We start from the raw sequence: 20702 nt of genomic DNA on the forward strand, positions 1-20702 counted from the left end.
AGAGATAAATAAAACCATACTCACACTTGCCATACTATTCCACAGGTCCTCATTTTTTGTGTTTTTATAGCTATACTTCTGTAGATACTGTATAATACCACTTTTAAACGCATCAGCACTGAGATAATCCCTTAGCATATTCAGAATACAAGCTCCCTGAAAAGACAATGTCAAGCATGGTTATAGTTTAATCATCTAACCCACCATCACACTTTAAAAAAATTTTTTTTAAAGAAAGTAGGTTACACCTAAACCTGTCTAGGGGGGGGATTGAACAGGACTGTTTTTGTTCTTTCTCAGTCCACTAAGCAACCAAGTCTCCCACAGGACAAACTAACATCATGGCCCATTCCCATTACTCACAGGTCAGCAAACGGTGCAGCATCAACACTGAACCCTGGACCACCACCTGCCTTCCCCACTGCCACTCTAGTGCAGCAGTGGGGGCAGAAAGGTCCAAGAGGTAGAAGCAGAGGTACCGGTTAAGTAAGGGAGGGGAGCACAGACAGCTGGAGCATAGAAGGCAAGAGTAACAATGAGAAAAGAGAATTCCTACATACCCTGTGTTCCTGGGTTAAGAGCTCTTTTCCCCTCCACCCCCATTCATGTGGATTGTAGATCACAAACTCAAATGCCTCTAATGGATAAGGGACATAAATGAGGGAATTCGTTCAAGGGTAGAAAAAAATTTTTCTGTTTAGGTTGTTTCTTCCCCGCCACCTTTTTTTTTTTTTTTTTCAATATATGAAATTTATTGTCAAATTGGTTTCCATACAACACCCAGTGCTCATCCCAAAAGGTGCCCTCCTCAATACCCATCACCCACCCTCCCCTCCCTCCCACCCCCCATCAACCCTCAGTTTGTTCTCAGTTTTTAAGAGTCTCTTATGCTTTGGCTCTCTCCCACTCTAACCTCTTTTTTTTTTTTTTTTCTTCCCCTCCCCCATGGGTTTCTGTTAAGTTTCTCAGAATCCACATATGAGTGAAAACATATGGTATCTGTCTTTCTCTGTATGGCTTATTTCACTTAGCATCACACTCTCCAGTTCCATCCACGTTGATACAAAGGGCCATATTTCATTCTTTCTCATTGCCAGGTAGTACTCCATTGTGTATATAAACCACAATTTCTTTATCCATTCATCAGTTGATGGACATTTAGGCTCTTTCCACAATTTGGCTATTGTTGAGAGTGCTGCTATAAACATTGGGGTACAAGTGCCCCTATGCATCAGTACTCCTGTATCCCTTGGGTAAATTCCTGGCAATGCTATTGCTGGGTCATAGGATAGGTCTATTTTTAATTTTCTGAGGAACCTCCACACTGTTTTCCAGAGTGGCTGCACCAGTTTGCATTCCCACCAACAGTGCAAGAGGGTTCCCGTTTCTCCACATCCTCTCCAGCATCTATAGTCTCCTGATTTGTTCATTTTGGCCACTCTGACTGGCGTGAGGTGATATCTGAGTGTGGTTTTGATTTGTATTTCCCTGATGAGGAGCGACTTTGAGCATCTTTTCATGTGCCTGTTGGCCATCCGGATGTCTTCTTTAGAGAAGTGTCTATTCATGTTTTCTGCCCATTTCTTCACTGGGTTATTTGTTTTTCGGGTGTGGAGTTTGGTGAGCTCTTTATAGATTTTGGATACTAGCCCTTTGTCTGATATGTCATTTGAAAATATCTTTTTCCATTCCGTTGGTTGCCTTTTAGTTTTGTTGGTTGTTTCCTTTGCTGTGCAGAAGCTTTTTACCTTCATAAGGTCCCAGTAATTCATTTTTGCTTTTAATTCCCTTGCCTTTGGGGATGTGTCGAGTAAGAGATTGCTACGGCTGAGGTCAGAGAGGTCTTTTCCTGCTTTCTCCTCTAGGGTTTTGATGGTTTCCTGTCTCACATTCAGGTCCTTTATCCATTTTGAGTTTATTTTTGTGAATGGTGTGAGAAAGTGGTCTAGTTTCCACCTTCTGCATGTTGCTGTCCAGTTCTCCCAGCACCATTTGTTAAAGAGACTGTCTTTTTTCCACTGAATGTTCTTTCCTGCTTTGTCAAAGATGAGTTGGCCATACGTTTGTGGGTCTAGTTCTGGGGTTTCTATTCTATTCCATTGGTCTCTGTGTCTGTTTTTGTGCCAATACCATGCTGTCTTAATGATGACAGCTTTGTAGTAGAGGCTAAAGTCTGGGATTGTGATGCCTCCTGCTTTGGTCTTCTTCCACCTTTTTTTTCAATGTAACTTTCTAATTCCCAAAAACATCCTTCTTCTCCCCCTCAAACCCCTCTAATCACTTCCTGTATATACTATCTTCTCTTAAATCTTTTTTCTAAGCAATAATGATTCCATCGACCCTGAAAGCCCTTCCTACTTCCTTTTCTTCCTAGAAATAAATCACCCTTTAAGAAGTACAAAATCTCCTTTTCTGAGAGAATTTCTTATATCTTCTCAAGACATAGACTGTCCCTTTTTCTGTGGCTCGAGGGGACGGTGGGGATAACAGGCAAAGTCAGGATCCCTGAATATCGACATGGAGTGCATATCTCTGCCAAAAGAATGGATACTTTTTAAAGTTTTTATTGATGGGGTGCCTGGGTGGATCAGTTAATAAGCTTCTGACTCTTGGTTTCTGCTCAGATCATGATCTTACAGTTGTTGAGTTCGAGCCCCATGTTGGGGCTATCAGTACAGAGCCTGCTTGGGATTCTCTCTCTCCCTCTTTCTCTGCCCCTTCCCCACTCACAGTTGCTCACTGTCTCAAAATAACTAAATAAACTTTTAAAAAACACAAATATTTGAAGTTTTTATGGAGGTATAATTTACATGTAACAGTTTCAGGTGTATAGTGATTAAATATTTGTATATACTGTGAAGTGACTACTACAATAAGTCTAGTTAACATCTGTTACCACATAGAGTTACAATTTTTCTTTTGATGTGGACTTTTAAGATGTACTCTTAGCAACTTCCCAATATGCAATACAGTATTATTAACTATATAGTACATGCTGTAAATTACATCCCAGTGACTTAAAGGTTTTCTAACTAAAAATATGTACCCTTTTAACCCCCTTAACCCACTGACAACCACCAATCTGTTCTGTGAAAGGTGAAGTTTTTTGTTTTTTAAGAATACCGCATAAAAGCAAAATCATATGGTATTTGTCTTTGACTTATTTCACTTAGCATAATGCTCTCAAGGTCCATCTACACTGTCCAAAGGGCAAAATGTCATTCTTTCTTGTGGGTGAATAATATTCTGTTGTATATACACATCACATTTTTCATCCATTCATTCATTGATGGACACCTAGGTTGCTTCCTTATCTTGGTTATTGTAAATAATGCTATAATGAGTATGAAGGTGTGTATTATCTTTGAATTCGTGTTTTTGTTTTCTTTAAACACTCAGAATTGCTGAATCATACGGTAGTTCTATTTTTTAATTCTGCACAAAGAGCAATGGAGCTGCCCTACGCGTGTAGTTCTATTATAAATATATAATGTGTGTTTTGGTTTTTTTTTTCTTTTAGAGGCAGAGAGTGCGGGAGCAGGAGAGGAGGCAGAGAAATAGAATCTTAAGCAGACACCACATCCAGCATAGAGCTAGACACAGGGCTCAGTCCCACAACCGTGGGACAGCCATTAATTGAAGAGACTCTCCTTTTCCCATTGTATATTCTTGGCTCTTTTTTCACAGATAAAAAAAAATAATAATAACCGTATGTGTGGGTTTGTTTTTGGGTTTTCTAATTTGTTCCACCAAGTTATGTACTTGTGTGTTATTTTTATCTCCCCTGAACTACTTATGGAAACATCGAAGAAATACCGTTCTGTTTACTACAAATAAAACAGCCTAGTACAATGATAATGACCTTCTCTGCCCGTTAAAAACAATGGAAACGGTTGGGAATGGAAAGAGAATTGGAAAAGCATCCTTGATTTCATGAAGAAGGAACTATGACTTTATCTCCAGGTTGCATTGCCAAGGGAAATTACCCAGGTTCCATGTAACCAGTGTCATAAGAATCCTTTTTTTTTTTTCTTTTTTCTTGTCCAGAGAAGCCAATATCAAGATTTTTATGTAAAATTTCCCACTAGATGTTAGCAACCATTTCCAATTCTGTATTAAACACACTGTATAGGACAGTGTTTTGCAGTTCAACAATATAAACCATTTTTGAAGGCAGTGAAAGGCAAGCTACATGGGGCACGGATTTTTGCCTGGTACAACAGTTATGCTCAATCAAGACCTATTTGTTGAATGATAAATAAAAGACAAAGTTATTGTAGACCATGGATTTTCACTTTATGACAGAGTAAATGACAAACTGACTATAATATAATCTTTAGGATTACAAACCAAACTTCAAGTTAAGCCTTAAAGAGTCAAGTTTAAGTTTAACTTAAAGTTAAGCCCTTGCCAGCATGGGACAGCACAAAAGGCATTCCATCTGGGTTGTTCCTTATGGAAAGCCACCCCACAACCCTCTGTCATCTCTCCACCAAAGTCTTCATAAGTTTGATGTCTAAAATGTACCCTTATAATCCATTTTTACCTTTTCATAAGAAACTTCATCAAACATTTCCCGAATCTGAGCAGGATTCTCTACAGCTGTCGACACAGGGTGTGAAGAATTTAATGCGTCTACCTCCATCACATTAAAACACTTGCCAAAGAAATAATCTTCCTATTGAGACAAAGACTTGATTTATTTTTAGATAAAAAATATGAAAGGACAAATGTTTTATCTGGGCTAGATAGAATTGCAGTTTTCTAAAGAGCATCCTAGAAACAATTTTAGGTGAACATTTTAGATTTTGTTCATCTTAAATGCCTATCACTTTAGAAGACAATTTTCTCTTAACTTAAAAATAGAACTATCATTCCTATAGTCAAACAGTGCCAAAACAACAAACTGTGTAGTGATTCCAACATCTCCAATCATCTTATTTTAAGGCAAAGAAATTTAAATTTTTTTTAATGTTTATTTATTTTTGACAGAGAGAGACACAGAGCATGAGCAGGGGAGAGGCAGAGAGAGAGGGAGACACAGAATCCGAAGCAGGCTCCAGGCTCTGAGCTGTCAGCACAAAGCCTGACACGGGGCTCAAACTCACAGACCGTGAGATCATGACCTGAGCTGAAGTTGGACGCTCAACCGACTAAGCCACCCAGGCGCCCCATAGAAATTTAAATTTAAAACTATGTGGTCAAAAAAAAAAATGGAGGACAAATTCCAAATATAATCTAATTTCTTAGGGCATATTACTCAACAGAATAACATACACACATCATCATTTTTATTATTAAGGCATATGTGGAAATGGGAAAATATTTATGATCCATTGTAGTACAATAGTTATATAGACATTACAACTATAAATTATGTGTACAGGAAAATGAAAATGAGAAGTTAATATATGCCTAGGTCAAAAATTATAGTGGGGTAAAGGATTGTTTGGGGGATTTTGTTTGTTTTTAAAGTAAGTTTCTTTTTTAGCTTTACTACATGTGATTTTCACAAGTTAAACACCTGATTTTTAAAATAAACATGTAAAGGTTCCAAAGCATTAAGTTTGGGACTCCCGAGTGTAGGCTCATAAGTAAACAAGTATGCAGTTACCTAAAACAAGTAGAATCGTATTTGATTTGACAAGCAGGATACTATTGAAATAAAAGCAATCTGTACATAATCCTTCAGAGAGGAACTTAATGGTTGAGGAAATGATATGCAACAGACAGGCTGTCATTACTTCTAGCTTTTTTATAATAAGGGAGGATAAGATTTAACATAATTTCCTAACAATCACATATTTGGAAATAAGCAATCCAGTTAGGAAATAAGCATTTGTGTTACCTTTCAAGTTCACTAGCATTTTAGAAACCAGATTCTTATCTAAGCTATCAGGGAGTTATTAATATTTCCATGAATTCTATAATCAAAGACCAGCAACATTGAACAAAACAGCAGTATCAACTTGTTAAAAATAAGTAAATACTTCTTACAACTTTCAGTTCTGGATGAGTCACAGTGACAGACACAAACTCCATAAACTTCGCAAATCCCTCATTTAGCCAAAGATCATTCCACCATTCCATAGTCACGAGATTCCCAAACCACTAAAAGGAAAGTACTAGATTATTCATACATTTCTACAGAGACTGGATTATCTACACAGTTACAGACATAAGGCATTCAGAAGGAAAGATTTCATATGTGCAATGTCAGCATATAAGTAACATTTACAGAATTTTTTATCAAAATAAGAAGAAAAACCTTTCGACATTCATTTTAAAACATGGGACCTTATGCTTTAAAAGAAATCATTTTTCCTATCGAAAAAAAGACAAAGTAAAGATGAATCGATACACTTCATGTATCAATATGAATAGTCTTTTAAGTCCCATAAAAGCAAAATAGATGTAGTTTCACCACAATTTTTAAAAGTATCATTTATCTTGTGTACCTGGTGGGCGAGTTCATGGGACACAGTCAAAGTAATGCCAAGCTTATCTGATGCAGAAGACTTTTCAGAATCAAACAATAGAACAGATTCTCTGTATGTGGTCAGTCCCCAGTTTTCCATAGCGCCACTCTCAAAGTCAGGAATAGCAGCAAGATCTTGGAAAGGACACAAAAATGTATTAACAGTCCCTAAACTAGACATTGCCCAAACACACTAACTTTCAGAACGGATGGGAGTAGGGATCAAAAAAAAGAACTTATCACAACCTAGAAAAAGAGGCTCAGTGATTCAGGGTTGTTCTGCTGTTGCATGACCAAGTCAGATTGGGGCCTCGGGCCTTCTGACTCCTCTTCTAACTTTCTGACAAGGAATTCAGGGATTGGATACTCTTAATAATAATTTCCTCAATTATACACTTGACTTTGGATGCCCTCGACTCCCATACACCTAAAATCTCAAACAAATAATAGTTTTAAAAGCCCATTTAAGAAGGAAACTGCAGATTTTCCTTACACTGTGTAAATGTGTTCATTAATAAAAATTTATTGAGCACCCTATTTCTACCAAATATGTGCAAATAATGAAAAAGATGCAGCTCCTGCCCTTTGCTGTCTGCCCACTAATACAACTGAGTTTATCTTTAAGGTCAGAAGGTAAAATTATCACCATGACATGTGCCTCAGAAATCTTATCAAGATCTGCTCCTGCTATTATTAGAAATTTACTGTATAGATTAGGGGTGAGAAGGAGCAACCTTCTCCTGCCAGAGGTCTAGACTTGAAGGGCTGCTGAGATACCATGGGAATGCCAATTATGGGGATATAATACATAGCTGAGGTCATTAAATGCCACAACTTGAAATAATCTTGCAAAATTTCTACCTTGTTTGGGTAAGGGATATGGAATGCTGAAATAATCCTCATAAAACTCTAGAAGAGTCACTGCAGCATCCAGTGCATAATCTGCCTGATGTATCTTGTCTGGCACAGCATATATGGAAACCTGAAGAGAAAGCACAGTTAGTTACTCAAATGCCATAGTGGCTTCTCTCCACGTGGGGAATAAACTTAGGAATTCTCTGAGCTTGCACCCATGGGTTAACAAGGCATAAAGAAATAGGAAGCCACAGGATGAAAGCACCCAAGATTTGGTAACCAAGATTAGATATTCAGGGCCGAAGCGCCCCAATTTAGTACAGAATCAGAAAGCTGCTTTCATGGGAGGGAAGGTCCAGAATAGGTGAACAGGTAAATAGGGCTGTTGCCCAGCCCTAGGTAACAGGTATATAGGGCTGCTGCCCAACCGCAACAGGCCAAAGTTGCCCAGAGGGGAGCTTATTAGCAAAGAAAGGTACCTTGATGTCCCTGAGGTAGCATGCTCTCACTCTCTTGTCCCCTACACAAGCTAGGATAAGCAGACAACGCCCCTCATGCCTGCCATAAACAACCAGCTGCCCAGCACCAGGACTTTGCTTTGTGTTGACCAAAACCCCTAACACTGCATATCTGCAAAACCCCCTTTTCCTCACACCTGTGAGTTAATGTTCATGGTTTCACTGTCTCTTTGTGCACATCCATCACGCTTTTAAGCCTTCTGATTCTAATAAAAACACAGCAAGGACCCTTACTCGGGGCTCTTGTCTCCTCCCAAACGTTAGCCTCCCTCACATTTGAATCCTGCGTCCCGATTTCTTGCTGGAGAAGAGAGAACTCCAGACCCTAAGTCTACAACAGATGGTGACCCAGGCCTGACGTGGCCAGAAGGCGGTGCAACTCAAGGACTGCGGGATGCCATGGACCGACTAAAGAGCTCCAAGAAAAATGCACCAGATTACAATCTCTTCCTGATGAACTAAGAGAAAAGCAAAACTATATTAGGATTTGCTGCCGCGGAACTTTGGAGAGATTTATTATGGGAGACTCCCTATCCCCAGAGCAGAAAGAGTACATTCATATTTTACAATCATTGGGAAAGGTGGCTGGCACTATCTTCACTCAGAAAGCACTCCTTGAATTATGATTACCCAGCAACACTGCCTCAGATATCAGATCACAAGGAACTTATGATCTTGATACTTGGGAGCAAGTGGGGAAAACATTAAAATCTCAGCATTCCGAGGTGGCTAATGTCCTCCCCTGAGGTAATCCTTACTTGGTCCATTGTCCATACTGCCCTTCTCCCATTGAGTTCAGACGATGCATATAAAGATATAGAATTACCCAAAAAAGAGGAAAACCCTAGGCTTTTTTATAGTCAGCCTGTGCCTTCACTGCCTTTACAGCCAGAAGATACACACCCTCTCTCCAAAGGGTGGGACGATATCGAGCCTCAAGAAACCTCACCGACTGGTTCTGATAAAGTCCTCACCCCAATGCAAAAGTGCATTAAGAAGCCCAGAAGGCCGGTGAATTCCAGGTATTTCCCGTTGTCGGGCAAAACGGGCAATACGTCCGTGAAGGCCTGCTCTTTCAAATAGTAAAGGAATTGCAGAAATCAGTTCAGCTGTATGGCTCCACAGCCCTTTTACGATCTGCATTTTAGAAACTATTTGTGGCACTATTCCATGTGTGCCTAGGACTGGGGCTCTCTCATAAAAATCATTTTGACTCCAGCCCAGTATGCTGTCTATGCCCAAGAGTTTCATGACGCTTGTGTAACTCGTGCTATGCAAAACTTTGACGCTGCTATTCCAGCGTCTTTTGAACAACTGTCCAGTACAGGACAATGTTCCCAACTAAGGCAACAAGCTCAGCTTCCAATCATTGTCAGCAAAACAATGCACTAAAATAGTATGACTTATTTTACACAGGCCGTCTCTTTTAAAGGGGACTCTCTCTCTCTGTTACTCCCAATATACTCTGGCTACTCTAACTACACGTGGGGGTTTCTCCCTCATTCATTTCCTTGGTCAATGACTACGATAATTAGAGCCAACTGTCTCTGGTTAGTCTACCTCAGGATGGAGGTTTTAAGGAATATTCCCAAGCAGCTGCCAAAACTCCTTTTGTCTTGGGGAACTTCTCTGTCTTCTGTGGCCTGACATAGACTGCCTAATTCCACAAGTGGAAAACAAAACAAAACAAAAATCTGTATCTGCTCATCTATCTGAGCTAACAGGCTTTAGGACCACGAGAACTCTTTCTCTGCCCTCTATGCCTTTATCTGCCTTCAGGCCAACTGTGGGCACCTCACCCTTTAGGCCTTCCCTTCCCACTCCTCAGGGTCCTGCACCAACTGGGATGCAACCTGCATATCTGGCTCTTCAATGCCTCAGGCAGCATCAACTCTTCCTCCTAAGAGCAAAAAATACCCCCTTAGACTAGGGCCACCCACTTTAGAATTGCTCACTGGTTCCACGGGAAAAAATTGACAATGGTAAACTTTTAAGAGGACACAGATAAAATGTAATTAAGATAGACATGTCTTTTAAATTATCAAAATTAAATAATAAAACTTTATTCTACTAAGGTTCACTGAAGGTCAAATAAGTACATGTTATCTCTTTTCCAATTTGGCAGCCAAAGGATGACTTAAAGTAATGGTTAACTTTGTCTCATAGTTTTCATGGGTAATTGTTAAAATAGCTTTCAGGGTCTTTGGTAACCTGAAACTTTAACATTTTGCTTAAATGATAAATTACATCTATTGAACATTTAGGCCTCTTCCAAATCAAATGGAATGGTAAAGCATTGCTTACTAACCGTAGGTTTGTGCTTCTGGTTTCTATGACAAAAATACTGAGGACATTTAAATCTATTAAAAAGCATGCTTTATGCTTAATGGATCCATAAGTCTGCCACCTAAAAAATTTCTTATGTAACAGATGGTTTACAATTGATTACTACTTTGTTTTCAATGGAGACTAAGGTTTCTAAGAGTTAAAATTCTGCTAAATATAATTAAGGCTAATGGAAATAAGGAAAGTAACTCTGTATATAAAAAAGTAAGAGATATGTAAGAAAGATATAAAAAATGAGCATACATTTTTGTTAAAGGTAATAAATAAAATTTTAACAAAAAGGGTAAAATGACAGGACAGCATGCCCTTTTTAAGTTGTTTTACTTAAGCCTTGGTTGGAATTACCCATTCCTCATAATCCACAAGGCCAAGAAATTGTAAAAGGAGCACATAGTATGCTCAAAAACATGTTAAAAAAACAAAAAAGGGAGAGATACCCATGGCTATCTACATTACAACGTCAGCTCCTTCTTGATCATGCTATGATTACTCTTAACTTTTTAAATCTTAATCCTCAAAGACTAACAGCAGCTGAGTGACATTCTTCAAAATCAGATAAACCCTCTCATCCTACGGTGCTATACCAAACCCCTGAAAGGGGGCCCACATGGACTGGGCCCACTAAACTTCTCACCTGGGGTTGAGGAGGATATGTTTGTGTTCTTTCAGATTCCGGACCTCTATGGATCCCCTCTCTGTTGGTTGGTGAAGCCATACCATGGAGACCCCTGGATATCTTCCAATGAACCAGTACTTCCAGAGAATGACTCTTAATGAGCAGCCACCAGCCCCCCTTTTTCAAGATGGAAGAAGCCTCTTCATTGACTCCTCATCCTGAAGCCACTCCATAAATGCAACATAACATGGGGAAGCCTTAACCTCCTGTCTAACCAGGCCGGCATCCTCTTACAACACAATGGTATTGCATATACCCCTGACTTGCATCTGATGGCCATGATCTCCATCATTGACAGGAATTCGATACACGTAACCCTGATTCTTCTCCTTGTCCTCATTTGTCCGGGCCAAGCTCAATATTCATATTGGGCTCATCTCCTTAACCCACCTATATTTGACAGCTTAACACTCCTAGATCTGGATATTCCTGTTAGCAATAATGACACTGAATTCATGGGAGGAGCCAATCTTAACCTGCCCTTCCAAACTGAACAAGAGCATTGGCTTTATATGCCAAGACCTCAATGGTGGCTTATTCCAGCACCTCCTATGTGTGTTACCAAACTTAGCAATCTATCTGCTTGTCTCAAAGTAAGAATCAACTGGCTTTTACATGTACAGACCAAAATCTCTAAAAGGCCAATTTTACCTTTTTCTCAGCCACAAGCTTTGATATACCTCAAAAAACAAACATATCTCACACTCCTAATGTTCTAGCTTGCTCTAGTCTCAAGTATTCAGACCACCCCTGGAATAATATTCCTTGGACAACCTGTTATGGAGAGACTGAGCATAATCTTCACTGGGGCAATTGGACCATTATTGACAGGGGTCCTAGAGGACATCTTGAAACAAAATATTCAAATAAGACCATATCCTTTGACCAATCTAGTAGACAGAACATTTTTTTGGAAGGACAGAGGCTTGTCTGGCCCTATAATTTCTGCACATAAAGGGAAATTAAAAGGACCCTGGCTTGTTAATCTTTGGAAGCTAGGCCTTTCTTCACTCATACTGTTAGCCATGGTGAAATTTATGTAAATCAACATATTAACATAACTTGGGCTTCATGCCTGCCATAAACAACCATCTGCCCAGTGCCAGGACTTTGCTTTGTATTGACCCAAACCCCTAACACTGCATACCTTCAAGATCACTTTTTCTCACCAACACATGAGTTAATGTTCACAGTTTCACTGTCTCTTTGTGCACAGCCATCACACTTGTAAGCCTTCTGATCCTAATAAAAACGAAGCAAGGACCCTTAACTCAGGGTTCTTGTCTCCTCCCGGATATTAGCCTCTGTCTCATTTTAATCCTGTGTCCGCTCTCTTGATGGACAAGAGAGAACTCCAGATCCAGAGTCTATGACATCTCCACAATTGTATGGAAGATGGACATCAACAGTTTCATTTTGTGGAATATGGTTGCCACTTAGGAAGAAAATTGGAAGTTCGATTTCTTGTATTAATGCCACCTATTTCTGACCAAGTCCCCTTGTGAAAACTACAACATGCTGGATAACGTAAACAAAAAGGTCTTTTTAAAAATGTTCTTATGGAATAATGGAAAAGTAAAGAAAACTTAAATGCCAGAAATGAATAACAGTAGGACCCTCCCAGACAGAAGAGCTCTGCAGCCAGCTTTTGTCCTGAGGACACTAACCTAACACAGATGGACTTGAGCTTTGGTTTTCACAGCATTGAAGGTCTCAGGGGATAGAAGACAAAGTCCAGAGCCCGTCCAAGGGGGGAAAGCCCAACATTATATGCACCATGCATAAAGTTGAACCCTATAGGACCATACCCTTTCTGTAAAGATAAACTGAAAATAGCCATCCCCTTCCTCAAGGAGACTGCAAGGGGGAAAAAATGCCTTTTTCAAGTCTTGGTACCATATGGAGGAGGTTGTGGGAAGTCCTGAGTGAATCAGCAAGTTAATCTTCATGCTGGTTAGCAACTGGACTCACAATAACCAGGTGGCTCAAAAACCTGAAGCTAATAATTTGATTTAAAGCGGTTCATGGGCTGGTAAGGGCTCCCAGGCATCTTCCAGGAGCAAACAAATTCTCTGTGGAAGAACCCACCGTTAACTCAGGTAGTGTAAGTTCAATATACACACAGGAACAAAACAATAACCAGCAGAAACAACAAATCACAGAATGAGACACGTAAAGACTTCAGATAGGACAGTTAACTAGAATATAAAACGTTTAATGTGTTTAAAGAAATAAAAGGCCTAAAAATACTAATAGGTAAAAAGAATTCTTGAACCTAATTCCAATGTGTGTGTGTGTGTGTGTGTGTGTGTGTGTGTGTGTGTGTGTGTGTTGGGGGGTGTTATGCCCGCACCTCCAAGCAGTTCTCCAACACCACCTGAGTGTCCCACAGTTCCAACTCGATTCTGACACTACCCAGAGACACACCAGATTCCACAACATAAAGGTTCAGTCTTACAAAACTGTCCCCACCCCCACTTCAGATGATATTCACAAGTCCAGGTTACCATCTGTGCTTCTGACCCACAGGCTACAGACTAGAGGTTGCAAAGACCTCCCCCTTAGGTTCGATTAATTTGCTAGGGCAGCTCACAAAACTCAGATGAATATTTTACTTATTATAAAAGGACGTAACCGAGAAAGAGATGTGCAGGGCAAGGTACGGGAAAAGGCACAGAGTTTCCATACCATCTCCAGGCAAGCCACTCTCGCTGAAATCTGCACACTTTCACCAACCCAGAAGTCCTATCTACTCAGGCCTCAGCGAAAACCAGCATAAATAAATTAGGCATCTTCAAATTAAAGCTCCTCTTCTCCAAAAAAAAAAAAAAAATTTATTTGCATTCAGAGCCCAACAACATATAGTTGAATAGGTTGCTCCTTATGCAATGGTACCCAGAAAAGGGGCAAGTACTCCTTGAAACAAGATCTTTTCTCCAGTATTCCAGTATTAGCTGGCATAAATGCTCTCCTCAGAGTCATTTAATACTCCAAACAGACTGCTCTATTCTACTTCCTACTCAAGGCCAGAAATCCTCTGCTCAGGTAGTCAGTGACATTTACTTCTAAACTGCAGTAAGTGACAGCCAGAGGCAACCTCAGAAAACACTGCAGGATCTGGTCCAACTTACACATTTTAAAGAAATATAAACTAAGTTCCAAAGGGAGCAGAGTCAAGGTCAGAATGCCTGCTAAAGGTGGAGCCAGGACCATGATCTAGGCCAGGCCAAGCCTCTCCGCATGTTTTTGTGTTAGAACTTCATTATAAATACGAGCATCTGTAACAATAGGATGCCAACCTTCCTGGTTGGGCTAAGACTCAGGGATGTGCCCAAAATGTGGGGCTTCTAGTTTTAAAACCAGGACAGTGTCAGATCAGGACAAGCTGGCCACCCTATGTGACAATCACAGGTTCACCTTGATTCCACTCTTGGTCATCTTGCTAACAGACTTAAAATCTGAAATAATGAAAGCCACCAGGTAGGTGCTCATCTTCACAGTGACATCAAAATGGTCTTCTATGAGTCCGTCAGCAATAGTCACAGATTTAACCTAAAATCAGAATAAAATCAGCAAATAATCCAATTATCCAATGCATTGAAAACAGTTTATAAACAGAAATCTCCTTACCACCAGACATAATATTGAAAGTACATAGCACAATATTTATATAATTATTTTAAAATTTCTCTTTCTAATACCTGACTATAATTTAGATATTAAGACCATTCTACTCAATTTTTTTAAATGGGATATAATTCACATATCATAAAATTCACCATTTTGAAGTATACAGTTCAGTGTTTTTTTATATTTACAGTTGTGCAACTATCATCACTAAATTTCTTTTCAATACCCCAGATGGTTGCAAACTAACTCATATCTGGTACATGAGGATTAATAATATGAATGGGACAAAGCAAACCTGAGATTGGTGGTTTCGCTAAGAGGTAGTCCACCTGACCATAAATACAGGTTTGAGAATTATCTAGAAATACAATGTCTAATTTTTTTTTTTCCTGTGGGAAAACATGTAACCATGTACAGCTTAAATAGAGCCTCTATTTTCCTAAAAAACTGAAAGTAAGCCATGCCTGGGCCTGACATGGCAAAGCTTCCTCCAAACTCTGATTTGCTTCATTGGAATCAGCTTTAAGTGCAATAAGGGAGAAGCCTTGCAGTGGGGTGGGGGTGAGGGCGGTATAGTCTAAGAGGTCTGCTTCCAAAAAGGGAAGTGTAATACCTCAGGCAACACACAGCACTGGGGTGTGAGCTTGGAGAACGAGAACAAGAGGAGAACCAGCCTGGGAAATTCCATGTTAGCACATGCATTTTTCCTGAAATCTTATTTCTACCTCTATTTCGGTGCCCTTGTGCTTCTTTTTAATACCAACCAACCACCAGCTATGTGTGTGTGATGGCCACTCTTTGCTCACTTAAGTCCTGACTCTGATAGTCGACCCAGGTTTACTCTGGAAAAAAGTCCAAATTACCTCTTCTTTTTAAATGCCTTCTGCCCTAGTCAAAATTTTCATTCCTGAAGTTGTGCTATTTACTAGGAAATTGCAGAGGAAATTTTAATAATTAATTAAAGTTAATTAATTAACCTTTAAGTGTGATTAAATCTTGCCCACTGCCCAAACAATTCAATATTTCAATGGTCTATTTGCTTTTCCAGCCACTGAAATGATCCTTTGAGACCCCATTGTCCTTCCCCCAAACTCCAGGTCCGCAGCCTGAGTTCAGGCTGATCCTATAAGATTTCTGCCAATGGGAGGGCTTTCCTGTCCAAGAGGCAAGAATTACATTAGAGATTTTCCTCTCCTAGAGGTCTTAGATACCTATGGATTTAGCTCCACCATCCTTGTGAAGCCTTTGGAGCTCCTAGCCTACCTCCTGAAAACCTACAAGTTTCTCCACTAATCTTTTTTGGTCATCAGTATTCCCCTTGATTCCATCTTATCTCTGTGCTTTATTCTCTTAAAGCTGTGATTCTGTAATTAGAGAACACATTCCCATCCCAGGGATGGAATGTTAATTGGAACCACCATGTTCTCTATCTCAAATTTATATCAGAAAAACAGCACAATTGTTTCCTGTGTTTTCATATACAAATGTGGGTGGAGTAGACAGAAGTTCTTAGCTGGCAGAAATTTGCAGAAGAGTGCTCTTCACAGAACAGAGCACAGCCCTCTGAGGGGGGCTGTCAGAATCTTGTTTGAGGAAGGGATTTTTATGGTATTCAGTGGGGGAGGGGCTCTACAGAGTTTTTAGAGTTGCAAGGTACTGTCCTAGATGCTGGCTGTGGCTCTCAGAGTCCCTATGTGCTAAGATTTTGCCTCCTTGGTCAGCACAGGAAGGAGCTGGTATACCCTTGAAGCCTCTGGGCCAAGTCAGTTCCACCTGAGTGTCATCCACAGTGAGCTCTCTGAACAAAGCCTGCGTGTGTTTTAGGAGCTGATGTGCACCAGTTGCAGAATGATAGCCCTGCAGATGAGTTTTTCTGAGCTGCCAGAATCAGCTTAGAGTTAGGGGCACTTACTGAGTAGCTTTATTCATTTGGCACGGCCATTTTCTCACCACTTTTGAAAATCAGATGGAACACTGTCCATATTTGCTTTGGTATTGAAGGATAGTGGTTTCCTTAAAGGGAACTGAGCTATCTATCACTACTTACCTTTTATACCATGATATTCCAAAAAGATTACTTTTTTTTCTGTCAGCCCAATTTTATGCATATAGTTACAAATTATATAGCTAGTATTAGTTTATCATATATAGAAATTATAGAAAATAACTATATACGAGAAATATGGCCTTATTTGACAAAGTGTTCCCTTTAAAATCCTTTCAAAAGGTCATAAGACAAAGTGAAGGCAAAAGCACTTTGGGAAGGGCACTCTCGTTTAAACCTGCCCTGATTCCTTACACAGTTTCCCTCCTGTCAGTATCAATGACCTGGAATGAGACTTGTGTTGAAATCTTCCTAGTTTTAGGGACAGTTTCTTCTTTGGCTACAAATAAATTGTTGCTTGAAACAAAAGGATAGCTTGGGAATGAAATAAGAAAAGTCATGCAATAAACCAAATAACACAGGTGACCTGAATGTTAATAACTGTCACTGGGGAAATGCAAGGCACAGCCTATCAATAGATGTTTCCTGTGAGTAGATATACAGGAGTTCAGACTCACCAGTGGCATATTGGAGATGGACAGGTGCCTTGGCTCCCTTCTGATCTTGACTGAAAAATTTGCTTTGAAGGAAGGTTCATCAAAGCAGGGAAAGGCCATTCTGGCTGCAGTAGGTTCAAAATGTGTTGATGCAAGTACTCTAAAATTATGGCGAGTGAAATAAAAATATAATATAAAGCACCAGGGACTCCAAAATAGATGTATGTTTGGTTTTTAATTCCTAAAGATACCACACAATTATTGATTTCACTACTAAAACAAATGTTTCAACAAAAGTTATCATGAACTAAGTAAAAAGACAAGTAAAAATCTGGGAAAATTAATTGCAAGTTATCTGACAAAGGGTTAATAGCCTTGACAGACAATGAACACTTAAAAATGAGTAAGAGTATACACAACAACCATGTGGAATAGCAGGCAGGTCATAAACAGGCAATTCACTGAGAAAGGGCCTATAAATAGTCAATAAACATATCAAAAACTGCCCAGCTTCCTCAACAACCAATGAAATGTAAATTAAAGAGACATACCTGTTGGCTTTTTGGTTCTAAAAGGATTGCCCAGATACATTATTGGTTAGGGATGAGGATTGTGGCAAGGAATATCAAAAGATTGTAGACCCTTTAACTTAGCAATTTTGTTTATAGGCATTTATTCCAAGGAAATGATTTTCAAAGATACTGCTATTGCTGAAAAGGTGGAAACATCCATCATGGTGGATTAGTTAAATCAATGCAAAACATACATTTTAATAAAGTCATTAAAATGATGTATAAGAATAGTCATTCATATGAAACATCTCCTCAACATATTAAAATAAAATTCCTTATACAACCAGAAAATATAACATAGCTCCACTTACATTATGTATAACCATATCCAAAAAGAAGTCTAGAAGGATGATCCCCAAAATAAAAGTAGTGGTTATCACTAGGGGCCATAATAGGGATAAAATTGACTTTTCAAAACATTCTTTTTGGTAGCATCTGACCTTTTTTTAACCTCAAAAGAATAATATGGAATCAGAAGAATAAGTGACTATAATCTACTAGCAAATAAAATTTGATTTTAAAATTCAGCATAAAATCTCCCAAAATAGATTATACCTTCTTAAAAACAGAACAAGAGAAAGGCAGGTGAGGATCTCTAAAAAGAGTTTTAACTGAGAAAAAAAACTTTTCTTATAGGCTGTATGGGATGAATTACATCCTCCAAAAATATGTTGAAGTCTTAATCCCTAGTATCTGTGAATGTGATTTCATTTGGAAATAGGGTCTTTGCAGATGTAATCAAATTAAGATGAGGCCATCAGGTTGGGCCCTAATAAGACGAGTGTCCTTACAAGAAGAGGGAAGCTGGGGAATGGCTATGTGACAGCAGAGGCCAAGTCCAGACTGATGTAGCTGCAAGCCAAGAAATGCCAACAAAGGAGGGCCACCACAGACTAGAGAGAGGGAGGGAAGGATTCTTCTCAGAGATGTAGAGAGTGTAGCCCTGGATTTTGAATTTCTGGCCTCCAGAACTGTGAGAGAATAAATTTTTGTTGTGTTAAGGCACTCAGTTTATGATACATTGTTACAGCAGCTGTAGAAAACTAATACATAGACCGAGAGAATTAAAAACATTGATTATATGCCAGAAATCTAACTAAATAAACAAACAGGTACTTTGACAGAGCTGAAGGAAAGAAAACTGGTTAAAACAGAATGGAACATGACATCCAAAAACACAAAAAAGAATCTAGTGGCCATGTTTAGCTGTATAAATGAAACGCAAAATCAAAACAAGGAAAAGCATTCAATGATCAAGGGAGTTTTAAGAGATAATCCATATGAAATCATAAATTTAGTACGGGGGCAGCACTTGAAGTTTTTAAAAAAAATAGAAAAAAAGTACCTTAATTCCCCTTCCTTGGTTCTGTAGGTGCTTTTATAAAATCCATTTAAATGCTCAGAAAGGGTGCCAGCATAGTCAATGACAACTGTGTACAGGAGCCCAACAACCAGAGGCTCGGGAGCCAGAAGTGCGATTTGCTCATGAAGCGGGTATTCCAGAACTCTCAACGGTTCTGCAGTCAGTCTCTCTCCAACTCTCTTCCTGAGGGTGGCCTTAGATATTTGCAGGTGGTGACTATGCAGGATGATGGTAGTGGTAGGCTGGCTGGCTGTGATTTCTATTTGAGTGGTTCCCTCGAAAGTCAGAGTGGTGAGATTTGCATGGATCATGAGATCATAATGAACCGGGCTGATGTGCTCAGGAAGTCGAATTTTATCCCAAGGGAATGGTGACCCATTACTAGCTTTTGGAGACGAGGTGTCACTGCTCTGACACCAGGAAGGAGTTGACACAGTTAAGAGAATCAACAGTGAGGACAGTAGAAGCGGCATGGTTCCAAGTGGCCATTTGACGGACAGAGATATCATCTTCTTGCTCACACTACCTAGTGGCACAAATGTATAAAAGACCCCCCACCCCAAGGAAAAAAAAATTGAGTCACTAAAATATTATCAAGATTGCATAATTTCACATTGTATCTACCCAGGATTAACAGATACAGATACAAACTTTCAAAAGGTTTAGGTCTTTTCCCGAAAGTAAAATTACCTTCCCTATGTTACTGATTCATAGAAGAAAGAAGTTTATGGTTAGCACCAATCTTAATATCTACTTAAAAAGTATCATTTAGCTTTACAAATTTAAATGAACTCTATCATTCAGCGTTCTTGGTTGAAGAACAAGCTCACTAAGTAGTTCATCAAATGTGTCACAGAGTTGTCAGGACATTTGGGAAACCAGCCCCATAAAACAGCAAAGATTGGGGCGCCTGGGTGGCTCAATCGGTTGAGCATCTGACTTCATCTCAGGTCATGATCTCATGGTCAGTGGGTTCAAGCCCTGCATTAGGCTCTGTGCTGACAGCTCGAAGTCTGGAGCCTGCTTCAGATTCTGTCTCCTCTCTGCCGCTTCCCCACTCACACTCTCTCGCTCTCAAAAATGAAACAATGTTTAAAAAAATTTTTAGGGGCGCCTGGGTGGCGCAGTCGGTTAAGCGTCCGACTTCAGCCAGGTCACGATCTCGCGGTCCGTGAGTTCGAGCCCCGCGTCAGGCTCTGGGCTGATGGCTCAGAGCCTGGAGCCTGTTTCCGATTCTGTGTCTCCCTCTCTCTCTGCCCCTCCCCCGTTCATGCTCTGTCTCTCTCTGTCCCAAAAATAAATAAACGTTGAAAAAAAAAATTTAAAAAATTTTTTTTTTAAATAAATATATAAAACAGGCAAAGATGGACACCAGAACCATATCAGAGAAACTGGCCAGGTGACCACTCCCACCCACACTGGACCCACACTGGAGGAAGCCACCCTTCTGCCTAGGGATCAGACGCTGGCCACTGCTGCAGCCACTGCCAATGTAAGGTCTCTGCTGCCCCTGCAATTTGGCAATACTTCTCTCAGCTGAGGTCAGGTATCCACACCGCCAGCCCGTCAGGGAGGCGGAAAAAGCAACAATCTCGATTTCACAGCTTCTGCAGGAAGGGACAGGTCTGGCTCCCCACCAAGCTTATAAAGTAGAAAATCACTAACATAGAGGAAGCATAGGAAGGAGACACAGATGCTGAGTGGCCAGGACTGTGGGGAGGCA

The 20702-nt window shown here is 39.9% G+C and overlaps 1 protein-coding gene across 5 annotated transcripts in view; it reads right to left on the reverse strand.

The window, feature by feature from the left end:
- Window positions 1-20702, reverse strand: part of ERAP1 (endoplasmic reticulum aminopeptidase 1) — a 129561-nt gene that overhangs the window by 21017 nt on the left and 87842 nt on the right. For 3 of the 5 annotated variants that reach the window (XM_045498840.1, XM_045498820.1, XM_045498830.1), the window contains 8 exons: window positions 18962-19505; window positions 17066-17204; window positions 14291-14425; window positions 7340-7460; window positions 6459-6613; window positions 5998-6111; window positions 4547-4678; window positions 25-156 (listed from right to left, as the gene is read on the reverse strand). In XM_045498840.1, the coding sequence (XP_045354796.1) occupies window positions 25-156; window positions 4547-4678; window positions 5998-6111; window positions 6459-6613; window positions 7340-7460; window positions 14291-14425; window positions 17066-17204; window positions 18962-19488 (1455 nt within the window). In that variant the 5' untranslated portion in view covers window positions 19489-19505. The remainder of the gene's footprint in view (window positions 1-24; window positions 157-4546; window positions 4679-5997; window positions 6112-6458; window positions 6614-7339; window positions 7461-14290; window positions 14426-17065; window positions 17205-18961; window positions 19506-20702) is intronic. The other 2 variants (XM_045498811.1, XM_045498842.1) reach the window with 1 other exon arrangement.

This window comes from Leopardus geoffroyi, chromosome A1 (genome assembly GCF_018350155.1).
Source record: "Leopardus geoffroyi isolate Oge1 chromosome A1, O.geoffroyi_Oge1_pat1.0, whole genome shotgun sequence".
In the NCBI taxonomy this organism is placed as follows: Eukaryota; Metazoa; Chordata; class Mammalia; order Carnivora; family Felidae; genus Leopardus; species Leopardus geoffroyi.